Source organism: Mytilus californianus, unplaced genomic scaffold (assembly GCF_021869535.1).
Source record: "Mytilus californianus isolate M0D057914Y unplaced genomic scaffold, xbMytCali1.0.p SCAF_6, whole genome shotgun sequence".
In the NCBI taxonomy this organism is placed as follows: domain Eukaryota; kingdom Metazoa; phylum Mollusca; class Bivalvia; order Mytilida; family Mytilidae; genus Mytilus; species Mytilus californianus.
The window spans coordinates 64,415,754-64,438,663 of record NW_026262712.1 but is presented as its reverse complement, the minus strand read 5'-3'; the positions used below and the strand labels follow the sequence as shown (position 1 = coordinate 64,438,663).

At 31.0% G+C, this 22,910-nt stretch overlaps 1 protein-coding gene across 1 annotated transcript in view; it reads right to left on the bottom strand.

The window, feature by feature from the left end:
• Positions 1 to 491: 491 nt before the first annotated feature.
• Positions 492 to 22,910, bottom strand: part of LOC127706191 (homeodomain-interacting protein kinase 2-like) — a 38,721-nt gene continuing 16,302 nt past the window's right edge. The window contains exons 5-14 of the mRNA XM_052210671.1: positions 18,747 to 19,018; positions 17,499 to 17,658; positions 16,801 to 17,005; positions 16,213 to 16,298; positions 14,316 to 14,519; positions 13,634 to 13,719; positions 12,085 to 12,348; positions 11,313 to 11,404; positions 9,453 to 10,107; positions 492 to 8,816 (exon numbers count right to left, since the gene is read on the bottom strand). Coding sequence (XP_052066631.1) covers positions 8,459 to 8,816; positions 9,453 to 10,107; positions 11,313 to 11,404; positions 12,085 to 12,348; positions 13,634 to 13,719; positions 14,316 to 14,519; positions 16,213 to 16,298; positions 16,801 to 17,005; positions 17,499 to 17,658; positions 18,747 to 19,018 — 2,382 coding nt within the window. The 3' untranslated portion in view covers positions 492 to 8,458. The remainder of the gene's footprint in view (positions 8,817 to 9,452; positions 10,108 to 11,312; positions 11,405 to 12,084; positions 12,349 to 13,633; positions 13,720 to 14,315; positions 14,520 to 16,212; positions 16,299 to 16,800; positions 17,006 to 17,498; positions 17,659 to 18,746; positions 19,019 to 22,910) is intronic.

Genomic DNA, 22,910 nt, shown 5'->3' with positions numbered 1-22,910 from the left:
GGAGAAAAAGCAAATACCAATTATCCAGTCTTTGGTTTGACCCTGCCAGGAATCAACATGTGAACTCCCATACTCAATGCAATCAAGCTATCACGAGACCTAGACCGCTTTGACAGTTACCTAATATGATCTAACATGTGCGTGTCAAGTCTTTATGTCCCAATATGACTGTGACCTCTATAAAGCATTGATGGAAGGATAAAAGTTAGTTTTCAGTGGGAAATCTTTCAACTTTTATCAGGACATCAACATGTACACATGGTTGAAAATGTAGAAGAAAGCAAGATTTTAATCTGCTAGCTTGCAAGATAACCGTCTGCAAGTACACAACACATCTTACCAGACAGTATTCTGTCTCAGGTGTCAAGTTTTTGTTTTTTTTCCTCCTAAATACAGTGAAACTCAGACAATGTGAGAAAAAATCATCTAAAATGAAACATGATTACTTCAAAAATAACAATTTCCTGTTGAGCAAAAGAACAAGACATAAATCAAGTGAAAACAAATTTTATTTCCTATTGATCCCAAAATGTGAGTAACTACTACTGTCTGATATATCAAAGGAAACAAGCTGGTATTAGCAACCCATACCGACGTGATTACTACGCTTTGTCGAAAATATTGCACACGATTAATACAAAATGATTAATGACGGAGTACACGATAATTAGGTACTTAATTACAAATATATAACTGTATATATCAACAATCAGAGAAAAGGTTGGCAATACAATTTATTTGAGTTACAAGAGGAAAATATGGTTCAAAATGATCTTATTATCCCTTATTTAATTTCTCCCATTACTAAACCAAATATTTGTTCCCTTTTTTTTTCTTTTAATCCAATTTTTTTTAAAACTTAAATCGTTTCCTTTATTCTATAAGTAGAATTCTAAAATAAATTTCAAATTAACTTTAACCTAAATTGTAAAATTCAACATTTCTAACAAATAAAATGCTATAGAAACATCACTAATATCCAATTAATTCAATTCATTGAAAAATAAAAAATATTGAGTTTTTCTTAGGCTGACCAATTTTTCTCCTGTGTGTGGGATCAAAACATAAAGCATAAAATCTATATAATGCTGATCACAAGTGTGGGCAAAGAGACAATCAACTACATACCCGCTGTAACGTGGTAAGGGGAGTACAATGAGATATGGCAATCACATGATAAAAGGGGGAGTAAGTAGCGTGAAACCGTTCAAACAAACTGACTAGACGATTATTACAGATAAAACCATTAAAAATATTAAAATAAGATTAAAATAATGATTAAAAATGTGCTCCCATATTGGCTACACTCTGGGTTTCATCAATGATAAATACAAAATGCATCAATATTAAGAATGATAATGCCTCTGTGAAAAGGGTATGGCAGTGAACTTGTGAAATGATAAATTCATTTGTATTTAAAAAAAAAATTCAAACAAAACTTTGGAAATACTTTTTAGTTAACTAATTTCAAGATTTGTACTTTCCAAAATTTCCGATTAACAAAAACAATTTTTAAAACTGAAGTAAATTTACTCAATTAATGCTTACTATCAAACTTTTAACAAACACTTAAACATAACTTTTACCATGAAATTTTAATTTTTTTTTTGGCAAACAAGTTGATTGCCACAAGATAACTTTTTTCTTTTGAAAGAACATTTTTATACAAATACAAGTCAACAATATAAAGATCCAACAATATATCTTAGCTGCCTTTGGTGGCAGGGGTCCACACTAGTATCCTACAACTTCTATCTTATTTGTAGATCAGAATGAACAATCCCTTGTAAACAACCCTTATTATGAACTCTGGGAAATGAATACTGTAAAGTATCTGAACCCCGATAATCTGAACTAAACTAGAAATTAACAGTTTTAAATTATAGCACACAATACAGCTAGTCAACATATAATTCAAAACCAATAAAACTATATTGGAAAGAAATTAGAACACTTAACTTACTTAAAAAAAAAAAAAACATCTGAGAAAAGTCATCAATATTGCAGAATCTAATTCATATTCAGTTTCCATCAAGTCCAAGTGTCTGCAAGATTTTTTTTCTAAAATTCAAACTGTCAGAAACAGCAAAAAATTAAATTTTAATTTTTTTCTAAAAGGAACTGTTTAATGAGCAGAAAATTTAATGTACCCCAATTATTATCCATGTACAAAAGAAGTCAGTAAATTTTATTATTCATATTAAATTTAGCCATTGTGAACTATATGTTGACCAGCTGTAGCCATTCAATACATTTTTCAATCCGGGGCACCAAAAGGTCAATACAAAAAAGCACTAGACATGGAATGTATCAAAGCCATCTTGAAAGACAACCAGAGTGTGCCTCATCAAAACTATGTGGTAAAATAATGACTGATGATTACTATAGATACATATTGTCATTGGTTCAAAAATTGATTCTAAAAATGGTACACATTTACATGCTCTTTAAATTCAATAAGTTTGGTAAGTTAGATTTTCTTTTAAATAAATTCATCTCTTTGCAATGCAGTTGCTATATTGAAGGTATTACAAGACAATCCATTTCAGTGACAACACCAAATCGTTAAAATAAGTTACTTTATTATCCCTCAAATATTAAAACACTTTTTTCTCTTTTTATACGCAATGTATTGATTGTTTAGAAAATCATTCAAAAAGATAAGTATTTGTTTGTCTGATCCATTCAGAAAGCTAAAATCTCAGAGTACTTAAAATTTAAATTTGGTATCAAAATAATACACCAATCTGCATTCTCAATTATCTATTACTCAGCATTAAAACATATCACCATCATGATATTACAGTACCAACTTTCATAAAACAATTCTTAAACAAATGACTCTATAAAAATATTTCTAATGATAAAAGCCTAACTTAATGATTAATTATGAGATCATACTCTGAATAACAAAGCTAAAAACACACACTATGATACAAAAATATTATCACACATGCTCACACACAAGTGAAATCTACAAGCTCCTACTGACATCTACATCTTATGAATAATAATAATAATAATAATAATAATGATAATAATAATAAAATAATGTTAAAATAAAAAGACTAATAGGTTAATTGAACACAAAACTTCATTCCAGTAAAAATGTTAAAAATGCCATCAACACGGTATAATACATCATAACTAACATTTACAGTGATTCTATGTCAAGTTTTGAAATTACTAATAAGCTATCCAAGAAAAAAAAAAAAATTTCATTTGGCTTCATTCATGAAGAATATTTGGGTCAATGTTTTAACTAGAAAGAAATCCAACGTATTCCTTGACAGATCTCTAAAGGCCATTTTCCATTTTCATACTTAATTCACTTAATCAAATTTGCATAAATTTAATGCTAACAAGCTTGAATAAGATTTCTTTCTTCAGTTTTTCTTAAAATCTGGTAAATGCTTGGTCTTGCAAAAAAAAAAGAGATAATCATCTAAATACGGAACAGTCATAAATGCAAGAAGATAATGGCAAGTTAATATTTCCTGGCTTAGAGGGTAACATTTTCTTCTATTTTTTGCAAGATTTAAGTAGTCAACTGTGTATTCCTTTACTTTAATATAAACATCAAAGGGAGGTAATAACAATTTATCTTTTATTGGCGAACAATAGATTTCCTTCGACAATGGAAGTACTTGGTTAACAAAATAAACCAAACATAAAATCACTGTAAAAATATCAATCTAATCGATACACATTATATCATATTTCAGAAAAATATCTACTTAAGGGGCAAAAATAAAGTAAAATAGATTAAATGACTATGTCAAACTAAATTTACAGATATATTTATATATATATAAGTTTAATACTTGTCTGTGTAATCTCAAGCTACCTTTATATCAAATTAGTTATTAAAATAATTTAGATAATTAAGTTTTTGTTTGTTTATCCACTACAGTGTGTCTGGCTATGCTTATGTTGATTATTTCTTTGACATCACGAGACAGAAAATACGAGACTTAGAATCATCTAACTATGAAAGGAGAGTCTAAAAATGATGACAACAATACTTTAAGTCTCTGTTTAAAATATATGAAGCTAACTCTTTAGGAAGAAGCAAGAAAAGCACCCACTAACGATGAAAAATAAATTTTCCGAATATCAATTTATAGAAGCCTAACAAAAATGAACAAAAACCAAACCAAACAAAATAAATTGTACTGACCTAAACTGAATATAATATGACTTTTTCTCAGTTTTTGATTATCACATGAGCAAGTATTTATTCACAACATTCTAATTCATTGCATATACTCCATATCTTCATGAAAATACCAATATTTAACTGCTTTGACATTACTCTGAGAAATATTATATGACTATTACATATTTTCCAACATTACATCTACTTTTGATATTTTCTACAAATTTTATAACCTAGCTTCAACATTTCATATTTCTGTCATTCTCTCTATTTTGATCAATTTTTCCAACAAATGATTAAAAAAAAAAATAATAATAATCCATGTGTCTACGATCCCACCACAAATCTATGTTTGACAACTACCCTGAGTAATTATACTTTATTTTCAAAGCATGCTATATGTACTAAATATAAAACTCTATGGCATGATACCCCCAAAAACTACTATTGCAAAAAAAATCCAAATGTACCAAAATGGGTAATGTTGAAAATTACAAACTACATGCACAAGAATTAAAAAACACAAAAAACTTCAACCATTCACCACATCAACAGAATTAAAAAAATTCTTCAAACATTCGAAACTAACTTGAATAAATACCATTAAACTATTAAATATGTGCTAAGATTAAATAGAATAAAAAAACTAAACTTGATTTAAAACTTTCTGTTAGATCATTGTTATTTCTGTCCAAAGGAACAGATAGCTTTGATTAATTCTATAGTTTTGGAAGATAACAGTCCTTTTTTAATCTAATTTTCCAATCATCCAAAGTCACAACCCACAACACTAAAATAACTTCATGCATTTTTTGCTATTTTCCTATTAAACACTTGATTTGAAAAATTTAAGAATTAAAGTCCCTTTGATTTAACTCCTATTTCAATTTCATCATCCCGAATTCTTGAAACCAAACGGCTCTGGATACAAATAAGATGAATTTGATATGTAATTCTACACGGTCTGATGACTTCTAGCACCACTAATATCACACCACGATACCAAACAGAAAGTTCTAAACGTCTATAACAATACGATATAAATAACAAGTGCACCAGTTGATAAAAAAATCTACACGTAATGCTGAATATACAAGGCAATAGAATACACATGGTAAATGATGATTACAAATGATTGGTGTACAGACCATATCTATACAAGATGTTTGGTAACAAGCAATCCATCCTTAAAGCCATTTGAAATTTAATTACCTTACTATTCACTAAATCATAATTTGAAAACTTCACAAAATGACAAAGTTCAATCTATTGATCTTTAAAAGACCCTAAATATGCATCATGAATTTTTATTCAAATGCAACCCTTATTGAATAATGCCTAACAACTTTAAAAATACCAACTTTAAGATTGCTGAAATTAATCAAGTCTGCTATTTTAGTTTCCTTTAGCATTGAATTTAAGCATGTTGTCAGAACATCTTGCATATTTGGTCCAAAAAAACACTTAGTTCACATGGAAATGGATTGAAAGACACTATAAATACTGGCAACATGTGAGGTGATATATGTATCAAAACTTATGAAAAAAAACACGTCAGACAGACTGGCTGTAACTTTTAAATGGACATTTAAATGCTTTCTTTAAGAAAGAATACATCTTAATTTCTTTTCTTACAGGTGACATTACGCTTGAACTCATTTTTCTCTCCAGACAACAAGCAAAAGTACTCTGTTTCCAAGTTACTTATTTCTAATCAATTTTTTTTCCACTAAGGAAGAAAATGTACATGTTGATGTTTATTTAGTCTCATTTTTAACTCTTATTCAGTTAAAGAGTTCTTCCACTAGACAAAGTCCAAGAAACAACCACTCTGTTGACAGATCTGTGATGTTTTGATGTAGTAACTATGCAAATCTTGAGTATCACAATAAATCGGTGCATAAACAACATGACAACTCGACTGGAAGTTGTTAAAGATTACAGTTAACACATGGCCACTACACACAATTAAAATACATCTACTTTTTACAAAAAATACCATTTTGTCCGTCTCCAAAGTCAAATCAACTTTCTACTATATATACTGAACAATTATTTACAGGGAGACATTTAATTACAATAATAATCATAGTACTAACAGTTTTGTATTAGCATATTGCTCTAATGCAATATATCCTTTATAACTGATTAGTATTTCTCCTTTTATAATTGTACTGAGGCTAACAAAAATATATATATATTTATCAATATAATGTTTTCTTGCTATACATTTAGATGAAAGTGAGTAAAAATGGCACCATATATAAAACAAATCTACATGATTAGTTTGATAAATACACACACAGACACACAACATGTACAAATTTGTTACCTTATTTCATTTCAATAAATTTGTGCACCAAAATCTGAACTAAATTCCTTATTTACATCTTATCAGAATTCTATGTACAATTACTTCCCTAAAAACTTCATTCGTTTTCTACTCAAATGCTACTACATCTCATTCTGTAGAAAAATATTTTCACTTCATTTGTATTTATCATGTTTATATAGAAAATATTTGACAATTTATAGCCCTTATTAAAAATTCTTTGGCAAATCACAGATCATGTTACTTAAGGGCTAACACTTAAAATAAAAATATTAACAAATCAAATTTATCAAGTGGCACAATTTTATTGCTGTGGAAATTAAATGTATATCTTTTCCAAGTCCAGCACATCTTTTTGAAATTCCTGTAGAATATTTGCATATAACTATACCCTGTCCTTGCAGGGATATATTGTGATTCCACTCGAGAAGCAAACACTTGTGGCCACACCAGTTGTCTCCATATCTGATTAAAATTGTCGAAAATATCTCATTCTTCTTGCAAAAATTTATGGAGACATATTTGAAGGCACTACCATTTACTTATGAGCAACAGACTGATTTCGTCAACAACAAAAATACTGCAGAACACCATTATATGTACAACTTCTCCTTAGTACTGTTGTGCTTTTCTATCTATTACACTAGCATAAGCCTCAAATTATCACATTTGTATTCATTTCATTTCCTCATTAATTAGTTCAATTTTCAATGTACAAATTTTCTCATCTTATAAATGACCAAGAATTAAAAATTTAATTTTTACAAAATCATTAGAGTTTTATAATGACAATACTTATTTTTATATATTTATACACCTATAGCCAGGGTTCCTATAAATAGTGTTTTTTTAATCTAAATCACACCTCTGAGACAAACTGTAAACACAGCAATAAAAATGTTGCCCCTGAACTGTCTCAACAATGAAAGCCAATGTCTTCTTTATGTCTCTAATAAAAAATAGCCAAGGAGGAAAATAAAATTAACAGAACACTTCAACTACATTTAAATGCATTGGTGGAAACAATAAAACATGATAAAAATGCTGTAATAATAACAGTGTGCAATATGATAAAAACTAACATCCTACATGTACCACACTAAAAATACATAAAAAGCTCAAAATAAAACACCAAATGTTTTTTATATACTTAACAAAAACTGGTTGTACAATTTGAAAACATGGTATATCCTCTGAGATAATACTTTCTTGACTTTTAACTCCTTATAGTTACCACTGACCTCCATTCGCAAATATGTCATGCTTATTTGTGTCAATAACTTCCCTATTTGAAAAAAAAAAATAAAATCTAGAAACAATATTGTTATAATTACCTTTAGAAATTTCTAAATGAAAAATGACCAACTGCTTTTAACAGAGATGTGGGCAGAAAATCATTGAGAAAGAAAACCATGACAAAAAGAAAAGAAGAAGCATTTAACAAACACCACTTTTTTTAAAAATTGACAATTATTCATAGTAAGGAATGTAAAACAATGCTCTGGTTTGAATTTTTTTCTGCTATAATAAAAAATGCGAAATATTTACAATGAAATATGAAATTAAGCTGCACAAAAAAACCTTTATTGATCACCAAATAAGTTATTTCTGAACTTTAATTTTTCAATTATTTTGAATGATATAAAATTCTGGATAACCTATAATGTTTTCTGAAATAAATCCATGGCAAGAAAACACTGATAAAATGTTAATTTGGACAATATCATTTCCAATTACATACAACCAGTTTTTAAGTTGAAAATTGACAATTAAAATATGTTCAAACTATTATTAAAATTTACAACATTAACAAAATTCACATCACACTACTGAATAATTAACGATAAAAAAAGCTTCTGATTAAAAAAACCAAGCACTCTGTGCCGCCCTAAGTCTATATAGGAATGATATAGTTGCCACTTAGCACCAATGAAAACTACAAAGTCTATGAAAATTTACATGGAACATCACGCAAAATACTGAAAGGGTCTGCCCTTGTTTGGGCTTAGAGGATATGTAGCATAAAGTCCTGCTGATGCCGGATTCAAGCTCCCAAGACCACCATACTGTGAGGCCAACTGTGGCTGATACTGTACTGCTGGTATGGTGGAGCTCTGTAACACTGGATGAACATGAGCTGGCAGTGGGTGGGTGGTGTACTGGACATGTCGTGGACTCTGATGGGCAGGTGGAGGGGCAACAGTAGGTGAAAACGGTGCATATTGGCCCATTCCTGCAGGGATGGCAACTTGAGGTTGCTGATGAGCTGGCAACAGATAATGATGAACAGGGCTTCCTTGTAATGTTGGCTGTCTTCTGTAGTCTCTGAAATGAAAAATATTTAGCCACAAGTTATTATTAACAGAACAAACACCAATTTTTAGTTTTCAAGTTTTATATGGATCATATTTTTCTTTTCTTTCCTTTCAATATTTGTTTATTGAATTATCTATTTTAGATTTTTATAATACATGATAAATAGATAATTCAAGTACTTTATTTGAAGAATGAGATTTACATGAATTTTTCTAGCATTCCACAGGGTATAGCATTCAGACCCATTCCCAAAGGCAAAACCTCATCATATTTTGAGAGTAAAAATTCCCAAAGCGAACTCAAAATTTCAAACAGAAATAAATCTGGAAGTTTTCCTTACCCAAACTATGCCCTTCACTTTGAAAATGAAAAAGGCGGTATATCCTTATCACATGCACGCTTTAGGCTTTAGTCCGGTTTTTTGACACTAAAATAAATATTTTTAAATGTGTTTGCACAATAGCAAATACTATGTTCAGAAATTAAAAAGTTATGATGACTACAAATCCAGGGAAATTCTAAGCACAGGATTTTTAAAATTTTTTCCCAATACCATTGAAAATTGCATAAAAAAATTCCCAAAACTGCCCAAGGTCCTCTTTCTAAAGATACCCCCTCCAAAAAACTATTTGGAATTAGTCTTACCGATGTACTTCTAGTTGAGGTCCAGCATTGAGGAACACTGGCTGACCAAATGCTATTCCTGCCTGAACAGGTGACAGCTGATTTGTCCCTCCTGTAGAAAAGTTCAAATTACTTGGCTTATGCTTTTGTCCAAACAATGCACTGCTGTAAATGGCATTTGCAGCTGACAATTTTATTTGTGGATTTGGAACTGATCGCACAGTGGGTGACACATATGCCATTTTTCCATGAGTTGTCGTGTGTGGCATATCCAGTTCCAAAGGAGGCAATTTTACCTCTTGCTTAGGACTCCTACCTCCACGAAATCTATCAAAACTTGACATGGACGAAGATGAAGGGAGAGCCTCTTGTTTTGGCATGCTCACAAAAAACGGTGAAACTTTTGCCTGCTCACGTTTCTTAATTGGTTCTAGCAAGCCAGACAATTCTGGTGGCACAAATGAAATAGGATTACTAGAGTTCTGCAACTGCATGCCACTATATGGATATGATCTTAAACTATGTTGTGCCTCACTAAGTAATGATCTTTCAAGGTCTTCATGCTTGATTGGTGTCAAGTTAATTTGTTTCTTGAAATCTAAGTTGCTGTCTTCTAAGTCTGAATCTTGTATATCAGACACTAACAGATGACTCATATGATTTACTCTTGGTGAATCTAAAAGTTTAGAATATATACATTTTAACTTTTGAATGTTACATTGGAAAGACCTGCCATTATCATAAACTAAAAATTTTGTCATTTAATGTCACTATTCACTTTGTCTTTTACAATAATAGGCCACACTATATTTTTTCACCATATCCTTCAGTTTTAAGATTTGGCTGGTAAAATATTTTTTCTGCTTACATAAGTGATTAAAGTTCAGCAAATCTCATTATTTCAATATACTCATTTGCAACATAAAAAAATTCCTAGACAATGTAATCATACCTGCGAACTTTTGGTGTGTGACAACAATTTCAAAGGTTACAATTTTTTGCCAGTTTTTTTTAATATGCACGCTGTTTTGTGATCTAGAAAAAGTGTCATATTTTTATTATATGGTATACTGATGATGAGCTAATAAGCCTTTTTCTTCTTTTTATTTGCCTGATTCTAGTACTTATATCATTGTGTAGAAAACGTGAACATGTAGCTAGAATACCAGGATATATTTTCTTGTGTAAGAATATGATAGTGATTGTTGACTTTTCCAATTTAAAAATATGCACAAAGAAGGACATTTATCTGATTCCTTGTGAAAAATAAAAGATGTTAATTACAAGAATGACAACACAGTATGTTACAATAAGTGTAATGTACATAAGCTAGTATTTATTATGTTTATGGTAGTACTGCATCTTTGAATTTTGTCAATCAGCCATGTTTTCCTTCTTAAGCTGTGTAAGAACATTCTTGCAGATGAAAATCAATCTGCCACGATCACGATTTTTACAATTCTGACATACAGACAGAGAGATACAACTCAAATGTTACAAACAAGTTCAAAATTTAACATGTTTGCAATGCACAATAATAATGAGAAACAACGATTTTGATTGACAATTGTCTCTTGGGAAAAGTTCAAAATTGGGAACAATCATTTTTTTTTCGTGTAGAATAACACAAAATCTTGTTTTAAGAGTTTTTTTTCACGATTACGATCGTGCAATCGTAACAGGGGGTCAAAATCATATAGTTCACGCCTAAATCGTGAAAGTTGGCAGGTATGTGTAATAAATATTTTAAACGGTATGTGATTGTGTGTGTGGCTGATTGGTATGGTGTTGACAAGCTATCTTTTTTCATTTCAATGAAGATTTTTGAATGTTTACATATGATGTTTGTGTATTTGATCATTCCTATACTGTTAAACTTACCTGAAACACCCACTGACCCAAACAAGTTCCCATCCAATGTCTTCGGATCCAGATAACTATTTCTATTATGATGATGATGGTGATGATGACCCCTGATATAAATATAACATGCATCATATCAGAAATTCACATTATTATATCTACCTTAATTTTCTAAACGATTCATCCAGGCTTTTTGATAAAATGGATTTATATCATAGACTTTTTTTCATAATATGATAAAGACGTGTATGTGTGTGGTTCAAAACTATTTCAAATATAATCTCTTTCACCTTCTAGTGGTGATTTAAGTAATAACAATAATGTAGGATGAATTTCAACTACTGCTTTAGCATTATAGATAAATCAAAGCACTTGTGAGCACTAAGGGTAAAGATTGCTTTCATTTTGCATTGTGAACTGCATTGTGTTAAGCAATGGAACAAATTAAGGCAATATCTTGAATTGGTATCTATCTTCCTATGTCCATAAATGTAGGTGAAACAGATAGATTCATACTCTTTCTGCAACTTCCGTAAATTTTTCTTACAAAATTGTTTTCTTGGTTAAGTATGGTTTATAAATACACATACACATAAACTTGTAACTTGAATATCTGAGTATATATCATTAAATTGTCTGACTGGGCATTTGTTAGGATCTAAATAATGTTCACCTTACTGTAGTGTGTTAGTAAGGCAGAGACTAGGCTCTGGAATATAGTTCAATGTAGCTGTCAAGTATATACCAAAAATGACCAATAACTGCTCTGTTATTAAGTTTATTGACCTACCTTCTGTGATGTTTTCCCTCACCATCATCTTCACTATCAGAACTAATGGTGATTATACTATGGGCAGGGCTGGGAGTGTCAGCTATCACTATAGTCTGACGTTCTCTCCCTGGCCGCCCAGGTATGTGAGTACTGTTTCCGTTGGTCCAATCACACAAAAGGGCAGCTTCTTGTTGCAACAAGGTATCTGGAGGAGTATTTTCTTTCACTCTCTTCTTCACTGGTGAAAGATGAGTTGATGTAGGCTCTTTAACATAACTTCGACTATAAAGAAAGATAAATACTTTCACATCATATTGCAATGTTATAATCATATAAAACATTCTTATCATGTATGAAATGAATACATGATTCTTAGTGACCTAAATCGTGGAGGTATTATTTTATGGAATAGCAATCTCAAAAGACATTTTGAGGTCAACATCTTCTTTAACAATACATAATTATTGGCCAATATCTAAATAATCAAAAGTCTACAAAAGTGGTAAATAAAATAAAGAGACTACAAGAGATCTACCATCAACTTTATATTCCCTTAGACAGACAAATTCAAGTAAAATACAAAACAACCACTGATGAGATATCTGATTCAGGATAGGACCATGAGCATGCTTCAGGGTTTAACAACTTTTTTTTAGCACTCAACCCTGTTTTTTTTTGTATGGTTTTACTTTGTAAATCTGTCCCTTTTGCTGATGAATGGATAACACTTCTATGTAAATTAAATCCTATCTGTTGTTTGGTTTAACTGTTAAAACCTGTAAATTTTGCTTTTAATTGTTAACACTTTATGTTAATTTAAATAAAAATGTTGTTAACACTTTGTTAATTTAAATAAAAATTCGTAAGGGTTCCGCGGAACCCAGTGTCTCGCCTACTTTTTCTGTTAATTGCAGGCTCAACAAAAATGAGGAAGTAAATCAATAAAAATATTCCACTTGATACTATCTTTTGATTGGTACAAACCCAGGATAGTTTAAGAAAGTTAAAATTTTAAAAACTTTAACCACAGAGTGAATATGTTGTTTCCCGGCAGAAAAACTAAGTCCATTTATAAGTAAAATATGGAAAAAATGTAATTTTATTTTTACAAAATTTACTTCTGGATACTATCTTGTGATCATAAACAAGCTTCTATCCAAGTTTGGTAGAAATCCAGGATAGTTTAAGAAAGTTATTAAAATTTCAAAAACTTTAACCACAGAGTGAATATTTGTGGGCGCCGCCGACAACAACGCTGACGAAATGTAGGATCGCTATGTCTCGCTTTTTCGACTAAAGTCGAAGGCTCGACAAAAATGTTAACACTTTATGTTAATTTAAATAAAAATGTTAAGTCTAGAACTAGGAACAAAACAGACGATACCAAGGACTCTTTTACTTTTCCATTAAACAACACACACAAGGAACTTATATCCATCTTGATATCAGGCATCAGAACAATTCTCAGATGAAACTTTTTGAAGGCCACATTTTAACAAAAAAATGATGGTTATCTATCTTCATAGAGACCTTTTGACTGATCTAATGATTATCTTTCCTATATTACCTTTGTTTCCTTTGCATCTTGTTAGAAATATCATTATTTCTGTTGTATGGATTTGACATCATCTGTAAATGTTGGTTCTGTACTGCCTACAATAAACATTTCATTTTTACATAAAGCTTCGATGACTTACACACATATATAATGTCCAAAAAGATGCAGAATAGATTAATAAATCATAACCATATAACCTGGTAGAACTATTATTCCAGTCGTCTTATCAATATCCACCATGTTTTCATCAACATTTTTTGCTAAGGATGGAATGACTTTTGGAGTGGTGTTCTTTTACTTCAAAGTATAATGATACAATGGATTTGAAACAGAATAATAAGTATATCTATTACTTGCTGTTTTCACACACAACATAATCATAATAAACAGTGTGTGTGTGTGTACTGTTAAAATTTGACAAAAATTATTTCTGGAAATTTTAGGAATAACATAAGATTTGTGGCAAATCTAAGTGTGTTACACATACATTTGTGGCATACAAAAATATATTTTGCATAGATTTGTGGCATATCTAATTATGATTCACATAATTTGTGGCATATTTAATTATGTTTTGCATAGATATGTGGCATATCTAAGTATGTTTTGCATAGATATGTGGCATATTTAAGTATGTCACTTGTGGATCTGTAATACACATCTTTGGCCCTTTAATTCTGATAGCACTTACTGTTTCATTCAACATTGCAGCAAGTGGACCATGCTCAAAACCATCCAGGACCAAAGACTGTCTCCAACTCTCCTGTAAGGACTGTGATGCTAGAGTGTCTGCTAAAAGAGGCTGTTGGACTGACCTCTGTTGAGGTAGGCCTAACTGCTGCCATGAGCCTACCAAAACTGGCTGTCCTCCAGGCCAGGAGTTTCCTGGTGCAGTCTACAAAATAAACATACATTTCAATGTGAAATCTGTTCAATTTCAATGTTAAGTCTTCTTTGACCCTATTTTTATGACCCTTGAATTTTAAATACTAAAATATGAAAAATTTCTGCAATGAGTTTATTTTAGCTAATGCATAATAAAATGCTTCGCTGAGCGCAGCCTGATACAACCGCAGAGGTCGAACTATGAACAGTTTGGGCAAATTTGGACACAATATTCAAGCTTGATACTGTCTGAATTTGGATTGTGATCAAATTTTTGACATAATATAGGTTTCTGACACAAAATAAATGTGGTCAAAGATCTTACAAATCTATTGCGCAATACTGTGCAATTGAAGATTTCTTCTTGAAACTTTTCAAAAATTCGAAATTTGAAAAATTTTGAAAAAAAAATATGAATCCCTTAAAAAAATTGGGAAAAAAAATCCCCCCCCCCCCCAACTTTTCGAAACCCCCCTTGGAGCAATAACCCCAAAACTCAATCCCAGCCTTTCCTTTGTAGTATGGAACATTGTAGTACAATTTCAGAAAGATCCATACACTTAAACACAAGTTATTGTCTGGAAACTAAAAAAATGCTTGTTTTTGGCCCTTTTTTGGCCCCTAATTCCTCCATGTTTGGGGCAAATAACCCCAAACACAATCACAGCATTCCCTTTGTTATATGGAACCTTGTGGTACAATGTCAGAGAGATCCATACACTAACACACAAGTTATTGTCTGGAAACTACAAAAATGCTTGTTTTTGGCCCCATTTTGGCCCTTAATTCCTAAACTGTTGGCCCCATAACCACTAAAATGGATCCCAACCTTCTACTTGTGGTATTAAACATTGTGGTACAATTTCAGAGCAATCGAAATACTTATACACAAGTTATTATCCTGAAACTAGAAAAATGCTTGTTTTGGGCCCCTTTTTCCTAAACGGTTCGGACCATCATCCCCAAAATCAATCAATGTTGTCGTATAAAAACAATTCCAATAACATCCCTTTGCACAAATTTTTCTGTAAATTTTGTTATTAGGGAAAATCAGTTTAATTGAGGGCAAGAAAAACATGAAATAAAACTAGCAAACAGGTTTATCCCCAGAAATAGTAAAATCTAAACTCTGCAATGATGAACAACTTTACAGTAGACATCTAAAAAAAAAATAAATGTAGATATGAAAGGTAAAAAAATGTTGATAATAGTTGCAATGAATTTTGTTTTAATGTTGCATTTTAGATTTTTTCTTTTTAAATATCAGCATCCTGTTCACTACATTTAAGGATGTACTTTGGTGAGGTTTAGGAATTTGTGTCAGATCTTCAGACTCCTTGGTTTTTTTCCTTCAATACAGGGCAACATATTTTCCCCATAACACCCATTTTCTTTTCATATAAGACTTCAATAGCTCATAAAAGGTCACTTTCAAAATTTAAGCAGATTCTAGATTTCTTTTCTTCGATTTGAGACCCAAATAATACCAATGCAAATATAAGGTAAAAGTCTGAGTTAGCCTTTTCTCACCATTTTCAAAAAAAATTAAATATCTCGAAAAGGAGCTCCATAACCTATCAATATTTTTTTGCTTATTTTGATCCTTAACTAATGCTCTTTTGACTTATAGTACCAATTTTAAATTCTATAGATTTTTTTTAATTTCACCTAAATACATCCTTAACTAACAGTTGACATCCTACCTGTGTTATTAACTGTGGTTGTAACTGTAAGGCTGGTGCTTGTGTAACCATTGGAATTGGATTGTATCTTGTTGGAGAACTCAATCCTGAAAATAATAAACAATACCTTTCAGGTCAATTTCTTTTGATCTTTTTATACACTCATAGTCTCATAGCTTTTAAACATAATTTGAAGTTCAACGATTTTCTAAAATTGAAACTATCACTAACTGGGATTATTATATAAAAATAATGGTAGTCTGGAAGCCATCAATATTATTACACATTTTAATTTGTTGCATGCAGTTTTAATGAAGTCAAATATCTAGATGCTTAGAATTGTCACTTAATAGATTTATAAGATCCAATACTCTTCTTCCAAAAACAAATTAACTTAGCTTTTAGCTAGAGTTGTCTTTCTTGGCATTCCAATTCCATAAAATATTCAGTAAATTGGTTATTTAAGACAACTATGTTTTATATAAGGCCTTATTCCATGGTAAAAAGTTGATACTGTTAATTGAACTAAAACTAACTGACTAAGCAATTGTCTCTAAATAATTAACATTGTTTCCTTTCATTTCTATAAAAAGTAATAGAATTACATACCCTGTATACCAGGAACAACTATAGAAGAAACATGTATAAATGGATCAGTTCTGTTGAACTGGTTACTATTCCTAGGTGCTGTGAGCTGTGGATTGAGTGACTGTTGTGTAGGTTGGTATGGTATATATGGACGAGACTGTAGAGGGTACGGCAAGTACTGAAGTTCTGTTCCCTGATGTTGTGCAGTCATGTTTTGTGATGCCATCTACAATTAGTATTTAGATTCATTAATAATCTTTATTTTTAAAGAATCAACAAACTAAAACCATTAAACAGTTTTAGAAACTTCAAATTTCTTTCTGATTGACATTGAAGTCAGAAAACAAAATGTGGCACTACAGTAATTCTGAAAATTTTCACAAGACATTTCACAACAAAATTAACTCTTTCATTGTTAATTCAAAGGCCAAGAGAAGCGAATAATGACAAGAGCAAAGATTTATCTGCCACATCTAAGGCCCAAACCATTAACAAAACCTTATATACAAAAACACTTCCCCCCTCCCCCCCATTTCGAATCGACCAAGAAACTTAAATGAAAAAAGTATAAGAAACCCTTTTCTAAGGCAAGGCAAATCACAATTTCATAGCTTATTAAAATTAAATATAAAGCAATTTTTAGCAGTAATCACTACAGTTTTACAAATGCTCAAGAAAAATAATATAATTTATAATGTCTCTGTTGTTTAGCCCCATACCTGTGAATGTAAAGCATTGATCTGGTTGTTAAATGTAACAGTCAGACTACTGGTAGTAGCTGGTACAAAGTTTGACATCAGTCCACTGTTCTGATTCACATCAAACAAGTTCTTTACAGACTTTCTACAGATCTCCATTGCTGACACACTCTGCTTCACTCTGTAACAAAGCGATGTTCATGGTTAAAATATATATTTTTTATATATAGAAGTGTCTTAAAACACTTATATTTGTGCATAAGGTCTGTTTGATTCAAACATTCACAGTACAAGAGTTCGGTATTTTTGAATTTGCCAGAATTTTTGTACGAATGGCGGATTGATCAAATGATAGTGGTCATAATATTGAAGGATATAGAGTAACATATTCCATCTTACTTTTATATAATAGAGAATTTCAAATTTTAAAGGATGAGGTCAAAATTAATGAATGGGGGTACCACACCATATAAACCCTTTGGGGAAAACATGGAGCCCAGGAAAGCATTTTGAAATTAAGGTAAACACCTTTAGAGGCAATTCTAAGATTCCACTTTAATTTATACTGTAAAAGATAAGTTAAAAATGTGGATATCTACATTTGTAAGAGAACAGTTCGATTTTTTCTGACTATTCTGACTACAACTTTATAAGGTTGAGTAACAATTGATGCTTTAAAGATTCTAGTGTTACAACATTTACTTTTATCAGGGAATCAATTAATTTTATTTGAAGGATTTTTTTCTTGGTTTACTTTTGCCTCTCTGTAAAATACAAACATTTGTATATCAAAAGATAAACAATGAAATCACCTTAAGAATGGCATGCCTTTTTCCATAAAGAAAAATCTCAATGTGGGTTTTAAACCCGTTTAGAATTATTAATCTTCAAACAAACTTTTTATGTTTTGTTTAACTTGACTACTTCAGCTAATTCTTAAAGAAATTTAATACAGATATCTGTGTTTTATCTATTAAATATACTTGTGTAGTACTATACCCACTTTCCTCACAGGTTTATACTTAATGTGTTTTAAGACACTTCTAAAGCAATGAGGCAGGAGTGTAAACAGATTAAACAATAAACAGACATTCAAATTATGAATGTATATAAATGCCAAAATCTAATCTCAAACTTGGACTCCACTCAAGTAAATTAACTTATCATCATCATCTATCACTCAGTACACAGTGCATTTTTTACTTCAACTCAAACTTAATTAAATGATATTCGATGGTATTTTCCTACCAGTTAGAAGAAACTACTCACTTGCTACTATGAGCATACTCTATAAGATGTGCCATAGTTATAAATGGATGGTTGAGGGCTTCTCCTGGTGTGATTCTTCGATCTTGGTCCAATGTTAACATTCTCTTCAACAAATCAATGAATTCTTTTCTATCAATCTTCTCTGCCAACAGTTCACTGCCTTCTAAATCGGTGGGAACATTGATCTGGATCATGTCATCCAAACAATTGAAGATGTACTTTCTTGCTTCTTTTGACTTTATATTGGTTTCCTTTTCATGCTCCTCTGGTGTCTGAAAATCAACAATAATAAATTCCATATTTCTGGTAAAAGCCTTTACAGGCAATCTTTCTTCTTGCACTTCTCATTTTGGATCAGGTTTTCATAGAAGTATCTTTAAGGTTATTACATACAAAAGAAAATATAAGTTTAATTGTCTTCATTATAAACAAAATTCAGTTTATAATGATACTTGTTTCTAGGGGGTTTGGATAATCAATCACCCTTGAGAAAAATAAGAAAAACTAAAATATTATTTAAAGATTATCAAGTCAACAATCATACTGAAGTTAGACTAATAAAGCTAGAGCATCTTGACCCCAAATAACCCTCAGAGACATCCTGGCTACAAGCCTGATAATCTGTATGAAATGGATGATGAATTCATTAAGCATTTGGCATTTTTCTTCCTGCAGAACACATTTATATGCAAGATCAACACAACCTTTCTTTCCCATTACTTTTACCCCCAAGCAGATGTTAGATTTTCATTATGAGGAATCACTTATATTGCTATATAGTATTTCAATAAGCCAGAAATATTGAATCAATTTTACATACAAGTACATTGTTATATAACCTGCTGTATTTCATATTTTACATATTAAATCAGTTGTCAGCAATAAATGTGGACCACTTATTTCTTTACATTTTAATCAGCTGTCAGCATTTTGGCAGAGATATAGTTTCCTTTACATAACATAGATCTACACTACCATTGTACATTATGTCAGAATTGTTTTCATTGTACAATACAAGGATTACGTCAGGGATGGTTTTACTCAACAATAACGGGCAGTTCAACGGTCTGTATATGGATTTTCCTGACGAGTTGTGTAAGCCCATACCAGACACCCACTTCGTATTTCACAGCATCAATAATCTACTTGTCAACGCTGATAAAAAATCAATACAAGACAGATTCGGTAGCCGTTCTGTCACATTATATTCAGGCCATATGTATAGGGACTAAATTTAACAACCTCTATTTGCATGTATATCATGTTAACAGTATGCTATATCAGATACATGTACCTTGCATGTTATTTCCTACAGCTGTTTTTAGTTTGAACATGTACATTCACAAATAATACCATATAGCCTAAAACACCTGTATTAGGTGACCCTTAAAATAGAATCAAGTTGGAGGTTTTTCATGTCAAATAAGACATTTCTTTATAACATTTTATTTCATGTGGCTAGCTAGATAATTAATAGGAAATGTTAAAAACCCTGTACATTTTAATCCAATAATGGATTGTCTTTTTTTTTGTTTTAAATTTTTTTGAAACAGAAAATGGGGAATATGTCCATGGGACACGGATGATGCCCCCGCTTGCATATAACATTTTAAAGGGACACAACTCAAGAACTGTAAAAAAGTGACGCTACCCAAATTTTTACTTGATCTGAGTTTTGTTGTTATAAGCATTGTTTTTAAGTTTCATAACATTTAGTTGAGGCAAATTTAAGTTAGAGAATGGAAATGAAAAATTCAGCAATTTTTACATTTGTAAAGGGGTATAACTCTAGAACGGTAAAAGTGACGCCACCAAAATTCAAACTTGATATGTGTTTTGTGGTAATAAGCATTGTGTATAAGTTTCATAACATTTGGTTGAGGTAAACTAAAGTTAGAGATCGGAAACCAATTTTGTGACGTACATGCGTACAGACGGACAAGGGTAAAACTTAATGTCCCCTCCGCTACGGCGGGGGCATAAAAATGTGAGCAGAATGACTGTGTTAACATATGTCAATTTCAATTCCAAAGTAAACAAGATCACTGCAGTCAATATAGTTCTATAAATTACATCTGGACTGAAGAACTAAGTCAACATAACCTTGGAGAAATTCAATTAATTATTAGATATTGGTTACTAAAATTATGAAACATTGAGCTAATAATCATTGATCAACTGAGCATCTACACTACAGGAATCAGAGACTTTTTGTTTGGTAATTCTAACTTTGTATTCCTACTGTATGTTTATGCTTCATCCTTGTAACATTTACGATATTATTTTCAGAAGTTGATGAAAGAAACGATTCTGTTGTCTTTAAGGCTTGAATGCATCTCATAATGAATAGAATCGATGAAACATTCATTTTCCTTTCCTTTCAATATTCTGTCAATCCTTTAAGCATCATACAAATAATGTTAATTTGTTCAATAATGAAGACCTTTCAGCTTGTTTTATTATATAAAGGATAACCTTACAAATATGAACCAATCTTTTTTTTGGACTTGGCAAAATTTCAGCTGACACAGGAACAACATTGACAGAACTTTACAAATGTACAATGTAAATATATAACAGGAATCAACATAGAAAAATTTTCATAGGCAAAGCTAATAAAATAATAATATTTACACCGTTGGTAAATATTTATATTCTATACATTTTTGTACCCTTTGCCATCCTCTCAATACATACATATATATATGAGTGTAAAAATATGTATGTGTACATGTATGCATCTATATTGTAATGGAGGGGGGGGGGGGATTAAAACACTTTAATCTAGTCCTTCAAAATTATACTGATAAAGAATTATTTTCCAAACTTATCTTATATCATCTCAAAATTTCAAAATTTATGCTGTGAAAATCAAGTTTATTGGAAGGTTCAGGTGGTGCTTAGAATCAAGGGCAGAGGACTCCTTATAATTACCCTTACAGTGGTGATCCCCCTATAATTTGTTGCGGAAACCAGACTGTGCAGAAAGTTGAGTGCGAGTCAAGTCCCATTTAGCAAACTTTCTATTACAATACATACAAAAGGTGAAAGGGTGGCATAAAATTTATCAAGCTAGGATTTTGCTAAAATCTCAAGTCTTCTGTAGTTGCAACTTTATCCTTCAAGGAACATAAACATATAGTGTTTTCACTTAAATTGTATGATTTTTCTAATCTAACAAACAACAATCTGAGTTTAATTTCATCTTATTGGAAATTGGTTTGACATTTAGCAAATATCTTGAGACCGACCAAAAAAGAACAAATCTCAATTTCCTAAACAGAAACCTTGCCAAACGAAAATCAATTTTTCCCTTTTAATGTGAAAGATGTTTTGAAGTGCTTCAAGAAAGTGAAGCAAGAAGAAAGACCTTATTGGAAATTGATTTTACAGGCTATAACATCTTGTGCCTAGACAAGCATTTAATTTCAACACGCCTACAGAACGTAGAATGCCCTGGGGCAACTAAAACATTTGTCAGTTAGATTGGATTCCACCTTTCCTGTACATTTATATGTAGATGATTATACTGTAATCTGTATTGATTTCTATTTCATCAATAATGAATTCCTGGCCCTAATGAGTTCATGACTGTACAATAATGTACAGAATTAATGTCACAGAAACATCAAGACCATTTCATTTATGGTAATGTATTTTCATGAATGGCATACACCTGCTGTTTAACAGCAAATGTCAAATAAACACTACCTCTTCAAGGAAAACTATTTTAGTATGTACATGAAACTGACATTTGTGTTATAGCAACAGCAAGTTCTTTCATCAAAACAACTGTCATGCCATTAATGTAAACAAGTTACAAAACAATAATAACACTGCTGGGAGGAGATTTCTATATACATGATAGAAGCTTTCAGATTTATTTCAGGAATTTTCAAATGATTGCCAGCTAGCTATAGAGATCTACAGAAATAATAGACTTTTTTTTTATAATATTGTGAAGACCAAGGGAATTTTACAGAAAATTTCTAAAACACACCATTCTCAAATTTCTTATCAATGCAACATACACTTTTATGTTCATAAGAATGAATTTTAGAACATACATGTATATATATATAGATTTCATCTTTCAAATATAGCCAATAATGTTAAAATAATTGTGATCAGGAAGCTATATAAAGTCATGTGATATAATAATGG